This window comes from Megalopta genalis, chromosome 6, assembly GCF_051020955.1.
Source record: "Megalopta genalis isolate 19385.01 chromosome 6, iyMegGena1_principal, whole genome shotgun sequence".
NCBI classification, from domain to species: Eukaryota; Metazoa; Arthropoda; class Insecta; order Hymenoptera; family Halictidae; genus Megalopta; species Megalopta genalis.
In genome coordinates, this window is record NC_135018.1 from 20409149 (window position 1) to 20430739 (window position 21591).

The 21591-nt window shown below is 32.7% G+C and overlaps 2 protein-coding genes across 7 annotated transcripts; one reads left to right on the forward strand and one right to left on the reverse strand.

Annotated features, from left to right (window-relative positions):
• On the forward strand, positions 1-16233 carry LOC143259753 (nose resistant to fluoxetine protein 6). Its single transcript, XM_076523163.1, has 12 exons — positions 1-580; positions 9010-9165; positions 10327-10547; positions 12109-12314; positions 12400-12655; positions 13058-13218; positions 13300-13468; positions 13542-13735; positions 14258-14387; positions 14457-14649; positions 15080-15225; positions 15294-16233. Exons 1-12 carry the CDS (start codon positions 304-306, stop codon positions 15435-15437), a joined length of 2253 nt encoding a protein of 750 aa, XP_076379278.1. The 5' UTR covers positions 1-303; the 3' UTR covers positions 15438-16233.
• On the reverse strand, positions 15130-21172 carry TMS1 (serine incorporator TMS1). 6 transcript variants are annotated; one of them, XM_076523165.1, is made up of 11 exons: positions 20989-21172; positions 20348-20512; positions 20054-20238; positions 19772-19981; positions 19602-19686; positions 19344-19527; positions 19038-19238; positions 18825-18863; positions 17929-18091; positions 17677-17848; positions 15130-15396 (listed from the first exon to the last, which is right to left on the reverse strand). In XM_076523165.1, the coding sequence occupies exons 1-10, from the start codon at positions 21013-21015 to the stop codon at positions 17710-17712; spliced, it is 1398 nt and encodes a 465-aa protein (XP_076379280.1). In that variant the 5' UTR covers positions 21016-21172; the 3' UTR covers positions 15130-15396; positions 17677-17709. The 6 variants fall into 6 exon arrangements, with proteins under 6 accessions (XP_076379280.1, XP_076379281.1, XP_076379279.1 ...); XM_076523166.1 differs by lacking the exon at positions 15130-15396 and adding an exon at positions 16244-17598; XM_076523164.1 differs by lacking the exon at positions 15130-15396 and having other exon boundaries at positions 16244-17848.
• Positions 21173-21591: the final 419 nt, after the last annotated feature.

The window sequence follows — 21591 nt, forward strand, 5'->3', positions numbered from 1 at the left end:
CTCATAAAGCTCGGCTTCGAACGATCGAGCAATACAGAGTCCGTGAAGCGTCCGGTAGCGTAGTTTTACAAATCTATTTCCGACTCTCGTCGGCTGTCTCGCATGAAACAAAGAGATATCGCACCGCAGTTTATTGGAGACAGTGCTCGAGAACATCCGCGAATCGTCTGATCTTTAAGCACGACCACACGTGGCCCGGTGCGATCGATGCCGAATGTCACGAAGGATCCAAGTGATCGATACTCGTGATAAGCACTCGGACAACGGCGCCGATCGAGACCTGCAGATCGATTCGCAGACGAAATGATGAAAATGGGATCTGGCCTGAAACTGTGGGCGATCGTCTTGCTGATCGAGCTGTCCCGCGCCGGAAAGCCCGTGGACGTTCTGACTTCCAGTGGGTTGAACACTTTGGAGGAGGAGGAAATTCTCCGAGTGCTGTCCCGCAACCAGACCACCCTCTCGTCCAATTACTCGCTGATCCAGCTGATCGACGGCCTACGGAACCACACGATCGAGGCCAGCGAGGACGCGTGGAAACCCCCGAAGTTCGAAGTTCGGCACACGAACCCCTTGTACGGTGAGTTTTTACGAATTACGGATCGAGAAAAGCTACTCTAATTAGCCGGACGCATCAAGCTTCCACGAGAATTAGTCGATCGAGCCTTTTATCATCGTATTTTTACGCGACGACGCGAGATTCGAGAATCGGCGGGACTGAAAAGCAAAGAAATGGTAATGGTCCTAAGTGAGTGGTTCGTACTGAAATGCCTATTAGAGTGGTTCTCGGTGAGTTACTGGTACTTACCGAATGCGCAGGAGCTTCACGTGGGGAGTGTTAATGAATTATGTTCGCGCGTCTTTACGGTGCACGCCCAAGGTGTGAATATTCAAAAGTCAGAGTAGTAGAATCATTGTTCGATAGTTTCTTTGCTTGCGTTACATGTCGATAGAAAGCAGATTTATTGCTATATTGCGGATGTTATGCATGGATAAGATAAAATTAAATTAATAAACAGTGTAATGGAGAAAAAAGATTGTTAAAGGAACAATATCTGTTTATTTTACATAAACATCCGTAATTCAATTGTTACTATCAATTGTTAGGCAAATGGATTGAATAAATATGTTTGTTTTACATTTCTTACGAATCTTAAGTTCCTTTTGCTTGAATGCTTTTTGATAAGAAAAAAACGATTTGAATCACCCAATGCGAATGAATGAAAGTAAAAATACATCGCGTTACAATGCAATTACTACACACCTGCTTTGTAAGAAATTAAGTGTGAAATATCCGGAAGCTATCTTTAGTCATTCATTGTCCAAAGATTACGACTAAACAGTGGTAATAAAGCTTCGTAATCGATTTTTCAATGACGTCGATGGTTTTATGCGTAACGCAACGAGTTATCTCGAGGAACACAGCCTATTAGACTCCTTTGGAATTGTTATTAGCAGAAAATCGTTAAGCTGCTTTTAGACACAGTACGATTACTGAAAAACTTAAAATAGGCTTGATTTACTGTATTTGTGATCCATGTGCTACTCTGTCGTGTTAACGGAAATTTACAATTTCATCATGAAATTATACGATCTTGCAAAACTTATTTTACTTCAATTACGGGCGTGTATTTAGAAAAATGTACTTGCCTTCGTTAAAATGAAATAAATTTGTGAAGAATAATTGTAATAAAACAGAACTTGTCAGTATAAAATGATGTGCTAATCAGACAATTGTTGCACTAGTATTTCGTGAATTAAATTGATTAAAAATTAGCATGCAGTAAAGAAAGCGAATTTGTAACGAAATTATAATGTGAGTAAACTACTGACACTAAATTAATGAATATATTTCCATAATAGATACCGTTATCGAAGACAAAGACTCGCTGTTGGGCGAATCATAAAGTCAAATGTATAATACTTGGAAGCATGCATTATCCTTTGCACAATGCAAAAAATTGTTGCACTAATATTTCGTGAATTGAATTGATCTAGAGCTAACATGGAATTAACACTAGAATTGTCTAGTTTGTAATGCACTTCGAACATTTTTACTCCAAAATACCTCTGAATAAATATATATATAGATCAAATAATTGTTCACAAAAGTATCTCTGTAATCTCGATAATTGTTGAAGGAACAATCTGAAATTCATCATTTAAACAGATTTGTTTGTTTTACTGTGTGGTGGAAGAAAACTTTCTAAAATTACTCGTAACCAAACTAAAATGTAAACAAAGTGCTGTCGGTAAATTAACAAGTATACAAACAAATCAATCTGACATCTCAAAAAGGTTCAAGTGACCAGGTGCAATTTTCAGGAAATTGTTGCGCATTGAAAGGTGTCCCATTATTAGCGTTACTCGCTGTGAGTACAAATTACTTTTTGGAGATTTACGAAGGAAATTAGAACAATGTCGAACAAAAATACTAAATATCAAGAAATAAGTTCGAGTTTCATTGGACACAGTTGAGTTGCTTGATAACTGCGCCAATCGATGCGTGATTGATACAATTTTTTTCGAGCGCGGTGATCAAGGAGCTTCGGTCAGTGTCCTGCAGCAGGTCAGACGAGCGTAGAATGAGTGAACGTCGGAAAAAGGCAAAACTACTTTCGACATGTCGAAATAGCAGTCACTACTCAAGCCCGATTTTTATCCATGTACAGAGTCTGCATACCACATGCGATTTCGTTACTCATTGTGCCGCGTGCCCGTGGTGGCCGTCACGATTTGCGAATTACACGACGCGTCGTTGTAAAAGAATAGTGGCGGTTCGATGCCACCAGATACATATGCCCGCCAGCTTTAGAATGAAAAACCCGATGCTAATGATCTTGATTACAATTCGACACGCAATTACTTTCTACATTTCGACACGTGTAACGTTCCGACTGGATTTTCGTGTGTGGAATCCGCTCCTGATGTCTACTCGACAATCCACGAAAACTGTCATATTATATCTCGGTTGCCATCACAGAAAATTGACGCTTGTTTTTACGATGTACAGTTTTGGTAGCGCCTGCGAGCTTTCGAGTGAACTCGCGCTACTTCGCTATGACGAGAGAGCATTTTGGTGGTTGATTAGAGTTAGCAAGTGCATTTATTTCTAACTGGTTTGAGAAACATTTTTGAAATGATATGCAAATTTAATATTATTCTTTCCTTACACATTTCAGTTACAATAACTAATAACTGACATGTTTCTATGCTTAAAAGTAAATAAGTCATTGCTATGGACAACCAGATTATTTAAATAATAAATTGACCATAAATAATAATCAAATGCAAATAAACGGCAACAGTTTCGTTGGTATAATGTTCCCACATGTAGTAATGTGTATTAGATAAGGAAAAAATAAGAAAAGAATCAGGAAACATTATAACCCACAAAACAATAATTAATGTACTCAATCAATTCAAAATGGACTTCGTAATATGTCATAAAAATATAAGTGACACCTATAGTCAGAAAACGAAAGCAATGAGAATTCCATCATCCGATTATTGAATCAGAGACACTTTGTTAATTTTAGTTTTTAATGAAAATTGTTCCACCGCATTTGGTTCAGATAGGTGTAGACTAAATTTCAGTAATTCCAGCAGTTTCTTATAATTATTTTGTGATATTATAACAATGTAATAAATTAAATCATGGATAGTGGTGTACCATCAATATTCGTATTCATGGGATGAAGATAATGTTGAAAATTAATTGCAAAATGTATCGACATTTGACCAAGAGACATAACAAAATAATACTAATTCTCAATAGATTATTCAAGCTATAAAATTGTTCAAAATTTGCCGTTATTTCATGTCAAAAAATATACGGATTCACCATACGCAATGTTAATTAGCGTATTAACCAATTAGTATTGGCTTCAAAAGCACAATTATTAAAAATTGCTTCATCTCTTTATTTTATTATATGTGTCATATTATTTATAGGACTAAACTGTTGTTAAAATCGAAAATCAACGATTTCTCTACCAGCGTGCTCCCCTTTGTGCCTGCAGAAAATTAATAAAGCGTTCCTGGTCGGTATCAAAGGGACCGTCAAAAAATGAAGTTACAAATAATTGAGTTTGTAGCGAATCACTATTGACAGCGAGCTATTAACAAACCGTATTTTCTCGCAGAAACGCTCGGTAATGGAATAAAACAACCGATATTCTCCGTAAAGGGACGGAGACGCGTGATTTAATTATTGTACGACGTGAACATTAATAAGGACATGAGTGCTCCGCGCACCGGATGTTCACTTTATACGACATCGCCCTAATATTGGCGCTACAACGTTGTAGCAAAATAAAGTCGCAATAAACTGTTGATGCGAACATACGACATTATAATCGTCGCACATGTTTGGTGTTGATAGCGAACTCGTTAATTACGTAAAAAAAGCATGTTACAAGGACAGGGAAAGTTTGAACCGTTAGCGGATTTTTCAAACGATTTTCCTGCAAAACCGACAGTTCTTTCAACTACAATCTACTAGATTGTACCACTAGAAAAAATGTACCACTCCGTAAAAATGACAGATTTCAGATTGTTTATTTAACAATTGCTGAGATTGTGAAGGTATTTTTATCGATCAAAACAATTCAACAAATGAACGAATGACGTCCACGTTTCGTAAATATATATTGTGCGAACATTCGATCCGTGAAACGATTAAAATTGTGTATCTCCTGTTAACAATAAATATTGTTCGATAAAATCCTACAATAGATAAACGTGGTCGCAATTTCTGCGGTAATCAACTGCAAGTTCGTTGATTAACAAGTCGAAACGTATTCATCGCACACGTTTCAAAGAGATAAGCACGAATGGTCCGTGACGAACACGCGATCACAGAACGTGGTTACCGTGTGATTGAAAATATTTTTACGGTGCCCAATTGCACAATTCTCGACGCACCGGTGGTAACCACAGATACTCGCATGCTGAAGTTTGAATAACCGTAAAAACCGTGTCTTTACGTACATTTTCCATTGCCAATGATAATTCCGAAGCCGTACGGTTTAACAACGAGACTACGCACGTTTCTTGAATTCCTTGACGTCCCGTATTTTCGCGTTGATAATTTCTTCGTGAGAATCAATTTCCGACACTCGGGATTCAACTTCCGCGATCTCGCATCATTGGTTCACGCTATCTAATAAACGGCGCGTTTAATCAATCTTAATAAATTTCTATTAAATCCTGCTTAGTTTTCTATTTCAGATTTTGTGTTACAATCAAGATTTGGTTCTCGAATATTTGATTACGTGATCGATGTGGTAAACTACAAATTTTGGCTGATGGAAATAGTAACTCCTATTGGGTTTTAATGATCACTGGAATTTCTGAATAAATTTGTGCGCCATGCTTTGTGACGCGATTTATTCGGATGATCGTTATCTTAATGCGACTCTAAATTTAGACATTTTCCTGAAAATGAATATTCAATGGACGTGTCAGGCCTCGGACCACGACTGTGTAACAGTCTTAACGAAACATTGACCTTAAACTTTTTAAAGCACGAGTCTTTCGTTCACTGTTCATACCTGTTATTGCTAAATTCAAATTCTGTATTTATTTTCATGTTGAATATCAAATTTTACGAGTGCTCTTTCATATTAGCTGAATGAGAAACATTTTTATTAAACTTTACGAGATACGATTATTCCAGCCTCGCGGCTCATTTTTATAGCTGCCGATTTTGTTAACAATTATAAAAACCAGGTGCAAAGCTCGAATAATCGTATCTCCTCTTCCCAAATTGTCTATTTTTATTTACAAGCTGAAGGAGAGAATTAGGGAGAATTTACTGTAATTATACGTATACACTAATGACTTGATCTACTGTTCCTTATCAATGTTCTCTCATACAAAGTGCATGCATTATTCTTTCTAATTTTTCAAAGATAACTTCCATTTATCATATGAATTACTTATAACTTAATTTGTGACATATTCTTGCATAAAAAACATTTACTTTAAATATGGCAAATTCCGAACAAAATTCCTCAATTCCGAACAAATTCCTCAATATGAAAATTCTGGACTACACTTTTTTAAATTATGAAATTCACAATGGAACGCGATTTGTCCTTTTAAAGCATAAAGCGAAAACAGGAGAAATATTATTATAGGATCTTTTACGAAACTGCTACTGAGAATCGTTATAAGGGTTAACGAAGTTAATACACTACCCTAAGTATACATTGCACAGGTTCTCGTGGCTGCGATCATGCATTACCGGTTTATTTAATCAAGTGAACGTGGTCGATAAACAATTATAGTCCACTGTAGATAGACAATAAAATCATTTTGAAAACGTCATTTACCAATGCGGTACATCCGGTCTTATTCCTAGTTCGCTGATACTTGTTGCAATAAAATATCGCTCGAGGTTTTGTTACGACAAAAATGGTGGAAATCGTGTCAACCTCGATTGCGGTTATATTAACATTTCGAATGAATATTGGTGGTTTGTTACGAAAACGTAACTGGCTTTCACTGAATTTATTTGCATGTTGTCAGGTGTGCTTTAGACGCGGGTAATATGTTTACAACACGCTGAAAAAATAACCACCAATTAACAATTCATAAATGTGGTACCATTCCGAGACGTAGATAGAACTTTTACTCTTAATCTTGGAACGTATATTTAATTAACATAAAATATAAAAATAGATAGGAACGATTTTAACAGCTGGATTAAGGTTAACGTAGCTGTAAATTTCACTTGTTTAGGATGTTTATGCTTTTGAAAAAATTGTATAATATTAATAATATCGACACACTTGATAATTTAATCGCATCTAAATCAAGCATACATTATTATGAAGAAGTGTCTAATAACTATTTTTGTGTTAAATAAAATTGAGCACGCAAGCTTTCTTTGAAATACCAAAAGTGGATCATGCTGCACCATGTTTTTGATTTTTCCTTTGCACTAATATGTGTTTTTAAACAAATAAAAGTATTTTAAAAATGAACGAATAAAATCTGTCTATTCGGATCTACATTACATCTATTTATCCTTTTCATTACCGTTATTATAAAACATGTTCGAAGTATCGACCAATATCGAGGATAGCTTGATACATGTTTCATAATGAAAGTAATAGAATGAACAAAGTCAAATGTCTCGGGTAAACTGTTAATTTTGGCATAAACATATCTTGGTATATTTATAACTCAAATTCAACAATTTCTTTTAATTCGGAAATAAGAAATGGACGCTTGTTTGAAGCAAGATGAGAAGTTAACAGAAAACGAAAATATGACTTAAAAATTAGACAACATCGTGGAGGATCGAAGGTTTTATATCAACATGATATAAAGTTACATGAACTCTTTTTTTAGTCATTTGGAAAATATAGCAATGCCGCGGAAATATTGAGAGACAACTTTTTCAAAAGCAACATCACCCGAAAACGGCGGAAAGCCTTGAAAGCGTTAAAAATCGAAACAGTGTTCGGATACGGAAGAGTCCGCAGTAATAATATTGGATAGCAGGTTTTGTATTCCGGATGCGTCCCGGACAGCGACAACTTTTTCGGCGATTCCGTTCAAGCAAATAGTCATTCGTTCTTTAACCTGTTCCAAAATTCTAAAGCTTCTTCCGCGACGATGCCAATCCCATGGCCACCGAATCGGAGAAGCCTGGATCTGACGAAAAGTTATGTTAACGCGTTCAGCGTAGCATGTCAATGTCAGGATCCCCGGTGACGACGAAATTGTTTGTCTCCCTGCGACGAAACCTCGTCGACACGCAGCTCACGTACGCGCCAATTCATTACGATTCACCTGAATTCGTGTGAAGCCGATTGAAAGACGGTGAAAGTCTTTCTTCACTCGGTCCGTCGCAATCTCGTTTTTCTAACAACCGGATCGAAAATTCTATTATCCGAGTTTTGCGCAAGCTATTTCGTGAACTGACAAATCAGAATTTTGTATGTCAATTGCAAAATACGAGAAAAAGAAATCAGAAAATTTAAAGATGTGATTAAATTATTTTCTAGTTAAATAAGTATATGAAAAATAACAGACAAATTGTGAAATGCTCCTAGATTATTTTCTACGTAAATGATTGTGAAACATGAAATATGACAGGTGGAAATTTTAAGAACATTACCACACCATTTTCTACTTAACAGTAATCCTACCCTGCTGGTCAAGATGACTGACACACACACACACACACACTCTCTCTCCTCATTTTTTATATTAAAATAGATGAAATTTTAAGGAGTTTTTCGTAGGAAATGGTTGAGAACATGTTGTTGCAAGATGCCTAAAAATGGACTCAGTCTTATAATTCTTATAAAACAGTACATGTCAAACATCACACAATAAAAACGAAGAACATTGTTCGATTATTTTTTCTACGTACTTTTTCTAAATACGCAAAGGTATGCGCGTATGTGTTACTTTATTTCACTATGGTTACTCATTTTCATAAAATACAATTTTCTCGCTACTTCGGAACAAAAAATAAACCACTAGTGTGGTCAACAGCAAAGGTGTCATTATATGGAAAATAAGTTGATGAAATATGTTTTCTATAATGTCACCGATACAGGCCGATTCCTGCAATATTTTGGCAGCCATATTTCTTATTTGACGGTTCTGAAATTGTGACGTAACATGAATGGATAAAAGATGTTCTTATATTGCAGGTAGAATTTTTTTGTTGCCTTTCGGTATCCTTTAATAGTTTTTATTTTTATCTTGCTGTTATACCAACAGCAAGTGGTCTTCGGTATATTTGCAGAAGAATGCATGAATTTTGTTAATTCATACCGCAGGTGATACATATAAAATACGTCATTCATGTTTTTCCATCCTTTTACTATAGACGCGGACGAGTTTTTGAAAAAAAAAATGTTCATAGATATAAATATCTCAGGACGAATGCAAATAGTAACGACAAAAAATTAAAAAATAAATTCCAGGTATAATTTTAGTATGATTTAAGAAAATCAATCACATGCTCTGTTTCATTTGCAGATGAATTTTCGGGACAAATCGATCGCGAAGCAAAAAGATTGCTACAAATTCTTCCTGCGTACGACCCTGGTGCTGGCCGGGTCAGTCCACAATGTAAAAGGCACGCAGACATTTTTCACCAAGAATTGACGAAATTCAGCTTATGGGCATTGAAAAGTAAGTTTCATCAACGATTAGTTTTCTACAGATTCTCGAAATCAATAATTGTTTGCTTAATAAATTTGTATAATTTATATAAATTCCTAAAAATTCTTTAATAAATTCCTCAATATCATTAACAATTTTGGTACTGAACCAACAAGTCATCTACAATAACGCTACCAATAATATCATTCGAAACTATTATCTATCACTTCAATGAATTAGTGAAGAATTGTTTATTCGTTATTCTAATAGAATTTTACTTTTTTAATTTGTTTACACCTTAAGATTGAAATTTGGAGTCGGTGTTCATTCAAAACATTTCAAATAGAATGGAAAAACTACAGTAGTAGTGCACTAGAACGAAGTTCAACGAATAAAAAAAAATGCTGAAAACCTTCCGTTTTAGAAGAATATATTGAAGTAGCACTTTAGTTAATTCCGCTATTTGAGCAGGAATCTCATCAAAGGTCAATTTTGTTCGTTTGAAACCTTATAGTTCTGGATCAGAGTTTTATCGTTACTAATATAAATAAACATTACGCAACTTTTTATATCAATAAGTAAAACAATAATTGATTTTCACCTAAATATGCACAGATAAACGACAAAGCTTTACTAGACTTCGGATCATTATGCAAACTAAAAATTTTCCGCATCAATTGTAACAAACAGAAGTTATACAAAAATGTATCTTTTATCACAAATCGAATAAGTCAAACATAACGTAATAACTAGCTGCGTATTTTTATGCAAAGATTATTTACATCAATTACAAGAAGTAGGAACTAAATAGAAAGTTCATTCTTTTTTAGTAATTTTAATGGATTCAAAACAATACATTAACTTTTTCAAATTCTTTTAATTTTTCTAATATTTTAGATTGCAACTACTCAGATCTTAAATTCTTCTGATATCTTTACAGTTTTGTATCTTGACTCTTCGTTTTTGTCATATGCATAATATCCGCAGTCTATTCACCACGTAGGCCATGAACCAAGCATAAATGTAAAAAAGAAAAAGTGTCGACTTTAGAAGCTATAATCCCATGAGGGTCATCCCTGCCATCGCATAAACTCGAACCTAAATAACCTTTTCTTCACCATCGGTTAGTTGAATTGGATTCTCGGTCAATTCATCAAATAATCTGCTAAATCGAAATCTTTGTGTTTCCAGTGTACGATGCCACTGCGAAAATACCGTCTGGCCTTTTGAACGGCAATGTAAATCAGTTTGGGGACTTCGACGAATGCATCGGGATTCAAGGAAGTGAAGGAATCCAAGGACAATACTGTTTAGCGTATCTGCAACTGAGCATCGATAAGTCGCGGTTAGATCTCAAGCACATTCAACAGCTCCTGCACTCTCACTACGCATTCAGAAGTAACATTACCGATGTAAGTACATATTTATGAACGAACCGACGTCCACAACATTTTTTCCAGGTCAGATTATTATTGCCAAAAGCAAATGATCATCGTTCAGAATTTTTTAACTTATAATCAGATTTTTTTTCAGCATTATAAAAAGAGAATTCTTCAATACTGATGCGAAGAATAAAATGGAATATTTGGTTTTTGTTATTTATAGTTCAGTATTTCAAGGACAAACAAAGATACTATTAACAATAGATCTTTCAGTGTAAATAAACCCAAATACAGCCTCATTTAATAGTTAAATTGCTAAAAAAGTCGCAATAATGAGTCATTCATAGTTTTGCAACTACGAAGAGCAGAAAAATGCTTTTATGGAAATCGATTTAGAAAATTGGCACATTCATAATCCAATAAATGAGTTTTTCTAATTAAAGGAAGAATATAATAATTTTTTGTAATTACTTTTCGAGTAAGATTTCACAATATATGTTCTCTTATTTTGTGTCAGAACGGATTTCGAACTTTCTTTTTATGTTCATTTCTTGAAATAATCAATTTTACATTAAATTGTTGCGATCAGAATTATGAGCAAATAATTTTATTTGATTGGTATAACAACCGTGCGTTGAGAATTAATTTAAACAAATGTGCAGTTATGATATGCTTCCATTATTTGTATACGTATTCAGGTATAGCATAAGCGGTTATTAAACGCAATTAGTTACGCCACAGAGTGATTTAATGCCAAACACCATGATCAAACTTGTCGTCGCAACATCTCGTCCAAGTTTTACAATCGATTGGTATTACACTTTTCGCTAACGTAACGTAATGCGAGAAAGTGATTCACACTGTTACTTGTAACACGCACTGCATCGGAATCGCACCCCATATTTTACAATGCGTCAACGATACCTAAACAAACTTTGTGTTGTTATTGCAGAGACATTTGTGTCATAAAAACTGTGCAATGATATCTCCACCACGAAAGTTTAATTCAGTACCAAAAATTACAAAACGTAATTTTTCAATTCTGCAATCTTTACTCAACGAATTTTCAAAGTTCATACTAAAAAAGACAAATCGTTACTATTAACAATAGATCTTTCCAGTATAAATAAACCCAAATACAGCCTCATTTAATAGTTAAATTGCTAAAAAAAATCGAAATAATAAGTCAGTCATAGTTTTGCAACTACAAAGGGCAGAAAAATGCTTTTATGGAAATTGATTTAGAAAGTTGGTACATTCATAATCCAATAAATGAGTTCTTCTAATTTACATAAAGAAAAATCCAGTCACTTTGATCTTCCGACACTTCTAGAGTTGATCTATTACTAATTAAATGCAAAGAAGTTGCACATTTTACACGACCAAGAACAGGCTGAACAGGTTCTTGCTCCGATTCGCTTTTAGTAGGCTACAGACTGGCATGTATCATTAATTTGATCAATATAATTACTTCAATGAACTATCAAATTGGTTACTTTGCGTTCGATTAATGGTCTTGTAGATCTGAGCATTTTTACTTATTATGCTACACTGATTACTGAATTGTGGATCTATTCAATTCTTTCTTTAGCCAGGGCATCGAGTGCCCAGATTTAACATAATAAATTGGGGGATTTGTGCACCAGCAGCCTGCAGCCCTAAAGACGTCGAAACATCTGTTCGCGACATCCTTGGGAGCTATACTTCGCAAACTGATATCAACATTACAGTAAAGGTAAACAAAGAGATGTGCCAGGTGAAGGAAAGAGAACTTCCAAAAGAAACTATGTATGTCAGGTAAAGATCAAGATAGAAATTTGAACTTGAAGCTTTTACTAGCGTTACGCGCTAACATCAATTATATCGATTATATACATTTCAGTTTATTCTTTATGACTACACTGGCGCTAACAATAGTGGCGGCGTATTATGATCACAATAATGTGCCTACCAGCGAACTATTTTTGTCGTTCTCGTTGAAACGGAATTTTAGGAAGCTTATCTCGTTAGAACGAAATCAGAACGACATAGCAACGCTTCACGGTATTCGGGCCATAAACGCTCTCATGCTGCTTTTAGCTCATAAAAGTATGGCCCTGTTTTTCAATCCATACGTAAACAGGACAGAAATGAGCGAGGTACGATTATACTTGAAAAAAGAAAAACAGCTTTCCGCTCTCTCTCTCTCTCTCTCTCTCTCTCTCTCTATATATATATATATATATATATATATATATATATATATATATATATATATATATATATATATATATATATAACCTTCCTGTGTCACGTAACTTAGAAACAGAAAACTAAACTCGACAAACAGTGTTTGTCTTCGAAAATTATCAATGGAGATGAAACAAGGCTTTTCTTCTATGCTTTTCGCATATTTTTTCTTGCATCTAGTTGTCGAGAAAATATGCGGGAAGTAAAGTTTTTGAATTGCATTCGGTCGATGTTGTAGATTTAATTGACTTCGTGGAAGCGGAAGGATTAATTAATTTGTTAAGAAGGTTCTTAGCATGCTCTCGTTTTAGTATCTTGGTAAACCGTGGACGGTTGTAGGAAGAGCAGCGAGTCTTTACACGGATCCATTTCTAATGCTTTCTGGACTCTTGACATCTTACTCTTTCATCGGGAAGCTGAAGAAGACCGGCAATTTGAATATCAAAGACGAGTACCTGTCCCGTTTAATCAGGTGAGACAAGATTACTTATGCTGGACTTTTTAATATTATCATTTTGAAAAGTTGATAATACTGTTTTTTACCAACATCTAGGCTTGTACCACCATTAGCAGCACTAATGTTGTTTTGCACTTACGTGATACCTTATGTTGGCTCTGGCCCACAATGGAATTTAGTTGTAACCGAGCACGCAAATATTTGTAAAAGGACTTGGTGGAGAAATTTCCTGTTTATTCATAACTATTTCGGATTTGAATCAATGGTATGTAGTTCGTTATGCATTTTATAGAAGTAAGAAATCAACTTTATCCAAGCGATATTTTCCCTGATTTCAGTGTTTAACTCATACGCACCACTTAGGTATAGACACACAACTGTTTGTCCTTTCACCCGTGATGGCGTTGCTACTTTACAAGAAACCAAAGGCTGGAATAATTATACTAATGATATGCGCTCTTTTTTCAACGGCTTTGCGATTTTTCGTAACACACTTCAGGCAATTAAACAATTATGTGTTCTTCGGCACGTCGTAAGTCGAGAGCTTTCAAGGAAAGCAACTCGTGTAATTGGTTGAGTATAAGGCAATCTTTCGAAATTTTGTCTCAGAAAAACTATATGCCATTTTTTGAAACTTTTAGGAGTGTGTTACTACACATCTCGGAAAATAGAATATATTTTCTTGTTCCAAAAATATTGCACTTATCAAAATCTGCAGACTCATTTCGACGCTACTTCTACATTGAAGTTGTCTTAGATCCTTCCTTAAAATTAAAAAGTCGAACAGCATATAAACTTAATTTCATGAAAAAAGTCCTTATGAAAAATATTTGACTTATTTGTATAAAAATAATAACTTTTAAGTAAAATCGAGTGTAACTCTGTTAATACTTAAATTTTCATAATTAAATTTCAAGAATACATCTTTTAAATACAATATCTTCTATTTATGCAAAAAAAGTCCATTTTTACACCAGTTATTTGAGTTGTCTTAAATCTGTACTCATAAAAAAATTAACAATTTATTTAATTAACAACGATTTCATGTTTCCAGAATAAGACAATTATTTGATACTGCAGATTTCTCATACACCTTGCCATCACATAGACTGACAGTGTATATTATAGGTATTATGATCGGGTATTTATTAAGATATTTGCCAAAAGACTACAAGATGAACAAAGTAAGTACAAACGATTGCACAAGTATATAAATGATTGTACTTGAACTGCATTGCTTTATGTTTGTCCAGATAGCTCTATATGCAGGATGGATTCTAAGTACAATAATGTTCTGCTGCGCATTTTTTGGTCCTGCACACATGGGTTCTATAGATTACGTCTATGACCCAATACACGCTGCAATGTATAATGCATTCGCTCCTATTGGGTGGTGTGCCATTTTCGCTTGGGTAACTATAATGTACCAAACTGGAAACACGAATGGTAAGCACCGTGTATCGTATTAAATACACTTTTTAAAATTACAGCTGGAAATATAATCGCGACGATTCACATCTTTTTTTTCAACGATTTAATTATTTTAAAATCAAAACAATTTAAATTATTTAGAATATTATTTTAAAACTTTTAGTCATTGCTATTAAAAAAATTAGTTTAGACAATAATATTTAAATATTTCGAAACTGTTGAAAAGAATTTTCATGCTCAAAAATTGTTGCATAAAGAAAAACGGAGATAAAAACAAGACTATATATTTATTAAGATGTATTTTTTTATATAAAAAAATATGATAAAAAATTAACGATTTTGAGAAACGTATATGGCTTAATCTTTCTGCATATTTTATTCAATTCCATTTGAAAGCTAATTTAAATCTAATTAAAAATAAATATTACATTGTGTAAAATTTTAGGTATATTCAGTAGATTTTTAGCATGGAAGGGATTTTTAATAACTACAAGACTGAGTTATGCAGTATATTTAACACAATTTCCGGTATACTTTTATAATGTTGGAAAGACTAGGAGCGCTACACATTTTGAATTTTTTAGCATACAGGTGAGTGTACATTAATTTTTAATATAAACAATTGTTGGATTTGATTTAATGATCTATATATTTTGCAGTTTAACTTAAACGAGTTCTTGTTGGTCTTTGTTACATCAGTAAGTCTCACCTTACTCTTCGATATGCCATTCCAAAATATTAAAAGCTACTTGTTGAAGAAACCTGCGAAGGGAGCAACAACGAAATCGATTAAGCAACAATAATGCTTTTTACCAAATAATTTAAATTTTGCCCAACGCTTGGAGGTATTGTAAATAATGTTTGGGATCTTCACTTTGCTCTTATAATTAGTAAAATTAAATCCCATTGCTTGCCCTCATATACAATGTATATGATAGCTAACAGTACTTATTTATATAATGTCAGACTTAGACTGAGTAAGTGCTTGTAAATAAAAGTTTTTGTAGTTCTAATTTTGTATGTTTAGGGATTATTTTATAAGATAACTATTGTATTAAGTGCATAGATATTTACTTAAGTAATGTAATATGGCACTACTTGTCCAAAAGAACGTTTCTTACTGTATTAATATTATTTAAAATAATTTTTATCTTTCGTATAGATATAATACCTCAAAATGTAAATTTCAAATAACTTATAATTTACTACCATAAGCATTGTGCACGTTTATAAGCTATATTTGACTTTCACAAAATTGCCAGTTTTATATGATACATAAATATATGAATTGTATATATTTAATATCATTACTGTTCTTAAATCGAAGCAACTACTGTCACTTTTTCAAAATGCAACATGCTCTAGGATGTAAAACATTTACTTATAAAATAATTGTTACCTGTTATAAAAAAAAATAATAAAGCATATTTCGTATTACTAAACATAATTTTATTATTTAAAAATGGAATGAAAATATTAAGGTAGCAGTGGTACAGAATTCAAAATATGAAGTATTAAAAGCATTATGTTAGAATTTTAGTAATAAAATTGTGTAAATTATAATGGAGCATATTATGATCAATAAACTTTGATAAGGAATCGAAGCATATTTATTTTGACTCAAAGAAACTTATATTTCATATGTTACAACTTAATATTATCTTATAAAATGGTCTTATGCTTAAGTATATTTTATATGCACTGGAGATGAAAAGATAAATTATGGTACAATATACAACCATTTATTATAATATTATATCCTTATGTTAATTAATTCTTAATCGTAGTAGCATTTGATTTTTATATTGATTATATTTTTTATTAAATACTTCAGGCAAGTAAAATGCTTCTGAGAGACATAACTATATTTGAATCAACTTGACTATTTAATTCTTTGCAGTTTGCAATTGCATTGATTATAGTTTTGCAACAGGCAGGTGAGCTGTCATTTTAAGAAAATTTAATTTGAAGTTTTGCACATTCCTAGCAATTCCATTACGATACAAGCAATAAATGAAAGTACATAATTGTAGTTGCTCAACAACAATACTTCTCAATGTAATTAATTATTTCCATCTAGTATAAATATATTTTATTTTTTTTTATAATAATGAAGGTAATATAATGTTTTTTAAATAAATGCTCATAATATTTTTATCAAATATTATCAACAAATAATATTTTACTGTAATAACAACCCTTATGTTACAAATGACTATTATTATAATACACATTATTGTAGAATCAAATTTTAAGTAATGTTAAGTAGTCAAATATTAGATAGCAATAATAATACAACTACCATTAATTATATCTGAGCAAATACTTGCAAATTATTGCCACAATTACAATCTTCAAATCAAATTTTTCAGAAATTGATATGTCACAAGGATTTGCAACATGCTTCATTATTTCGAACATTTAATAATGGTTCCAACATAACTATGTCGACAGCCCTAGTTTTCTTTGACTTAAACTTCGTTCAACGAGAACTAGCACAAAATGTAAACAGCTACATATACGCGAGCGACGCATAATCGGACCAGGACCGAATCATAATTTTCGGGCCCTTCTACATGAGGCTACACTGCAGTCAAGGACCCTCGATGAAGGTCCTGTAAAATTCGTTCCTGAGCATTGTCGTCTAACAGCCACTCAGTTGCAACCGCAGTTTACATTTTGTGCTTGTGAACTCGTTGAACGTAGTATAATGTACCTCTTACACTAAAAAACATAAATAAACCATTGCCTAGTAATTTGAAGCTTCAATAGATTTTTATGATCTACGCTAGCATACATATAATAAAGAAAATAATTATAATAATAATTTTTTGTGTAACGAAAGAACATTTAATGTATTGAAATAGTAAAACACGACTTCAAGTGGACTGCAATTTATGACGTAATAAATGCAAGTCTCTTAAATGCCACCATTCTATGGAAGCTCGAAAATGATAGTCAAACCTATATATGTACCAATTTGAAAGAAGGTTTAATTACTAAGTATTCTATGTTATACAAGTTTGAGTATCTACTACTTACTCCTTCTGTCGCCTTGTAAATAAACTCATGCACTTATGAGAAATCACGATCTCTTAAAATCGTAGGAGCAATTAATGACCAGGTGTAAATTCCCAAACACATCCACGATGATATAATCTTTACCCACATTGAAGCTTTGTTGGAGTTCAAGGTATCCAAATTCGAGTTTGGTCTGTAAATTGTAGTTACGTGGATATTAACTTACAATAAGCATTTTATGATTTTATTGAATATACAATGAAAAATACTTACTGATACCAGTTAGTGAGTGTCATCATTACATATAATGTGGCAAGGGCGAACACGAGATGGAAGAAACTCCAGTTATAAGCTACTGTATCTTCCTCGTTATCCCACACTTTGGCTTCGTTTCCATTTTCAGCATCAGGATTACGACCTTCTACCGGAGTATAATCTGGTTACATTTAGGAAAACGACAAAATAACTAAAACTATAACATTTATAGTGCAATTATCACTACCGATATTTCCTGTTAGGATTAGGAGCAGTGTGTATTACTGCATGCATCAATAACAAGTTTCTTTTAAATTAAGTATTGATAGATAAAAATATATGTTTGAATCAATCAACATCACATTTTTTAGCAAACTGAGGAGAAAATGGGATACACAGCATTAATTAGATCGCTAAATGTAAAATGAATATTACATCAGGACATTTTTTATTTAGAACAAATAAAATCATTGTAGTAGTGGTAGCGGTAATCAAAGATGCTGCTATTTCGAAGCTGTACAAGACCTAACAAACTTTCTAAGTGTTTAATAAAGTACAATGAAAGAAGGCACACGCTAACTACCACTATATACTAGATGTTTTACAATTAGTGGTACAATAAAAATATTATTTTTTCCTCATTAACTTTCAAACAACCTGTACATTATTTATAATAAGTTACGTTTGTTAAAAATTTTTTTAATTTTGTAGGTTTAAAGATAATATATGACAATTTATGCAATCATAAATATTGTATTTAAGATCTATTCAATGTGAAAAAGAAACTACTAATTTTTACTAGTGCAAAAAAACAGACCTACAATATAATGCTACATTTTTTAATGATAAAATATAGCAAATAACTTTAAAATATACACTGAACTTAATAAGTGTATTTTAAGGTGTGTGCCTACCTTCATTGTTGATAAGACTCTGGTCTCCTGCATTCCTGACTGCATGAAGAAAGTAGAATTTAATTTATTAAAAAATTACGAGAAACACGAAAGTTTTAAGGGTATGCAGAACACGTGTACATATTATATTATTTTAATAAGTTTTAGAGAGACCATTTAAAAGAAAAAAATAAATTAACATGTAATGACCTAAATTGAGTGTTTTTTACGTACCTGCTCCATTATCTTTCACTAGAATATTCTCAGACATAGTAATTTTTGACGATTTGGATATAGTACCTAAAGAGCTGTACAGTACACAACCGAACCAGATAATTAAGCCAATAATACTTTCTTTGTCAAAAGCAACACGATTTTGTGCTTTAGTGTCATTGCCAGAAATTATTTGGAAAAATCCCGGATTGCACTCATGATCTGTAAACATTACCAAAAATTTTAATCATAAAAATAAATAATATTTTACATGTACATGCACTTGAAAAGTAGTCAATATATTTTTCCGCATTCACAATACTATACCTGGGCTGTTTGAAATTCCACTCCATGTTAAATAAACCACATAAAGTGTAACAATAGATGATTGAAGAAGTCCTGAACGTGGATGGTGTTCTTGTACTTTCGGAAGAGTTGATATGATGCTAGTAATTACGCACAAGATTAAATTGAAAGATATGAAAAACTTATTCAAGGCACAGCTGTCAGCCTGTAAGTAGAAATAACTAAATTAATGGCACAAACAAAATACGATTGCATAACTATATAATCAAAAAAACTTACATGAGTGAAATACACGAAAAGTAAAACAATTCCAGTAATGGAAGCAGCATAAAAGAAGAATGTTGCTCCCAAGAGTGCAGCATACCTGGCACATTAATGTAACTATATAACGTAATTCACTATAACATGAATATAGTATAGCAATATACTTATTGTACATGATTACATACCATCCTTTTGATTCTGTCTCATTATAATTACCCACCCACTCATCAGCCCATGAGTGGGCAAAGTCAACAATAAGAATTAATTGGATAATAATAAAGAGGAAACCACCTATCATCCCAAAATACATCCATGTTATGCCGAACGATGTTTCAGGGATGAAAAATGCACCAATTATTCCACCAATTATTAGAAGATATTTAATAGCCCAAAATCTAAAAACATATAATTAATTCATAACAGACAATCATTGATGTACATAGTATATTATATGAATATTATCATACCCATTTTGTATAGGGGCCCGAGGATCTTTAGAACTTCGTACTTTGAACATTATAATAGACATCAAAAAGAAGTACAGAGATATGATGAAACATATTCTATATACAGCCAAATAACCAACAGCAGAATTACAATCAACAGTGACCATTGATGGAACATAATTTGAGCTGTTAGCACAAAATGGTACCTGTAAAGGAGGATAGAAATATGTGATCAATATACATAATTCTCTATCATAATTAAATGAGAGCTATAAAATATTTATTTAGTATTATGTCATGTTAGTATAATGTTACCTTCTTAAGTGCATCTTGTAAACCTGGACTTAATGTAATGCAAGCCGCAATAGTACCTAGCATCAATAACAATGCATACATAATTCGAGTGCTTGTACTGTTACGACATGTTGGACATTGGGAACAACAGCAACTGAAAGCTGTGCTACCACAGAGGCAGGCAAGCTATATAAAAAAATAAACCAATTAATATCTGAACTGTGTAATGAAAACTGTAAGAAAAGGTTACTTAAAAAATATATATAGTGTTACAGAAACATTCAATAGATTCTAAAATATTTCTTAAAAATAACTAAAAAGATAATAGTATTCCTTTTAAGTAAAACAAATATATTTTTAATGTCATAAAAGTATTAAAGTAGCTGATATCTTTTTTTAAATACTTTTAGTGCGCTTAAATTCAAATATTAAAACAAATCAAAATACTATAAAATATTAGTACAAGTGATCAATTGAAATAATCTAAGTTATAATTAAATTTGATGATTTATTTGTCTTTCTTGCATATCATTAATAACAAAAAATTAAAGAACAATCATTTTATTAAATATATTATGACATTTTCAGATCACTGTTTGTTCAATAATTAGATTTTCCTGAAAATAGGATTTAAGGTGTCAATTTAAAAAGTAATACTTTACCTGCGCTGTAGAACAAACCAGACCCATCCTGGTGTATCCCTATCGCTCAATTTATGCAATGATATAGAAAAATTTGAAATTTACAACAATTTCAACTACACATTAGATACCCGAGAGGACAAAACATGAGCTGGATGCAACACAAATTTCACAATAATAATGGCGTCTTGACAGATCTTCATAGCCAACTTCATGCTATCAGCTGACATTGACGTCACATCCCTTTCCCCCAAATGTACATTTCATTATCAAATGTTTCTAACACTATTTACATATATGCATACATTACTAATCCCAATTGATCCGCATCAACCTATAATTAACGTTAACAAAACCGATATTCTAAACCGAAGATTCATTATAAGAAATAGTATTCTTCACTTCGAGTTTCAAAATACAAAATTTCAAAGTTAAACGTGCTAAAATGTAATGTATATTAAAGTTGATATTTCTTAGTAGATTAATTTTAACTATTCGAATTTCGAGCTGTTCATTACTCGTAACTAAAAATCTTGTAACTATAACAAAATTATACTGTACTAGTATTTTTTACTACTTTGTATTGTTGCCAACTAAGTTTCATTTTTTAAACAACAATCGCGA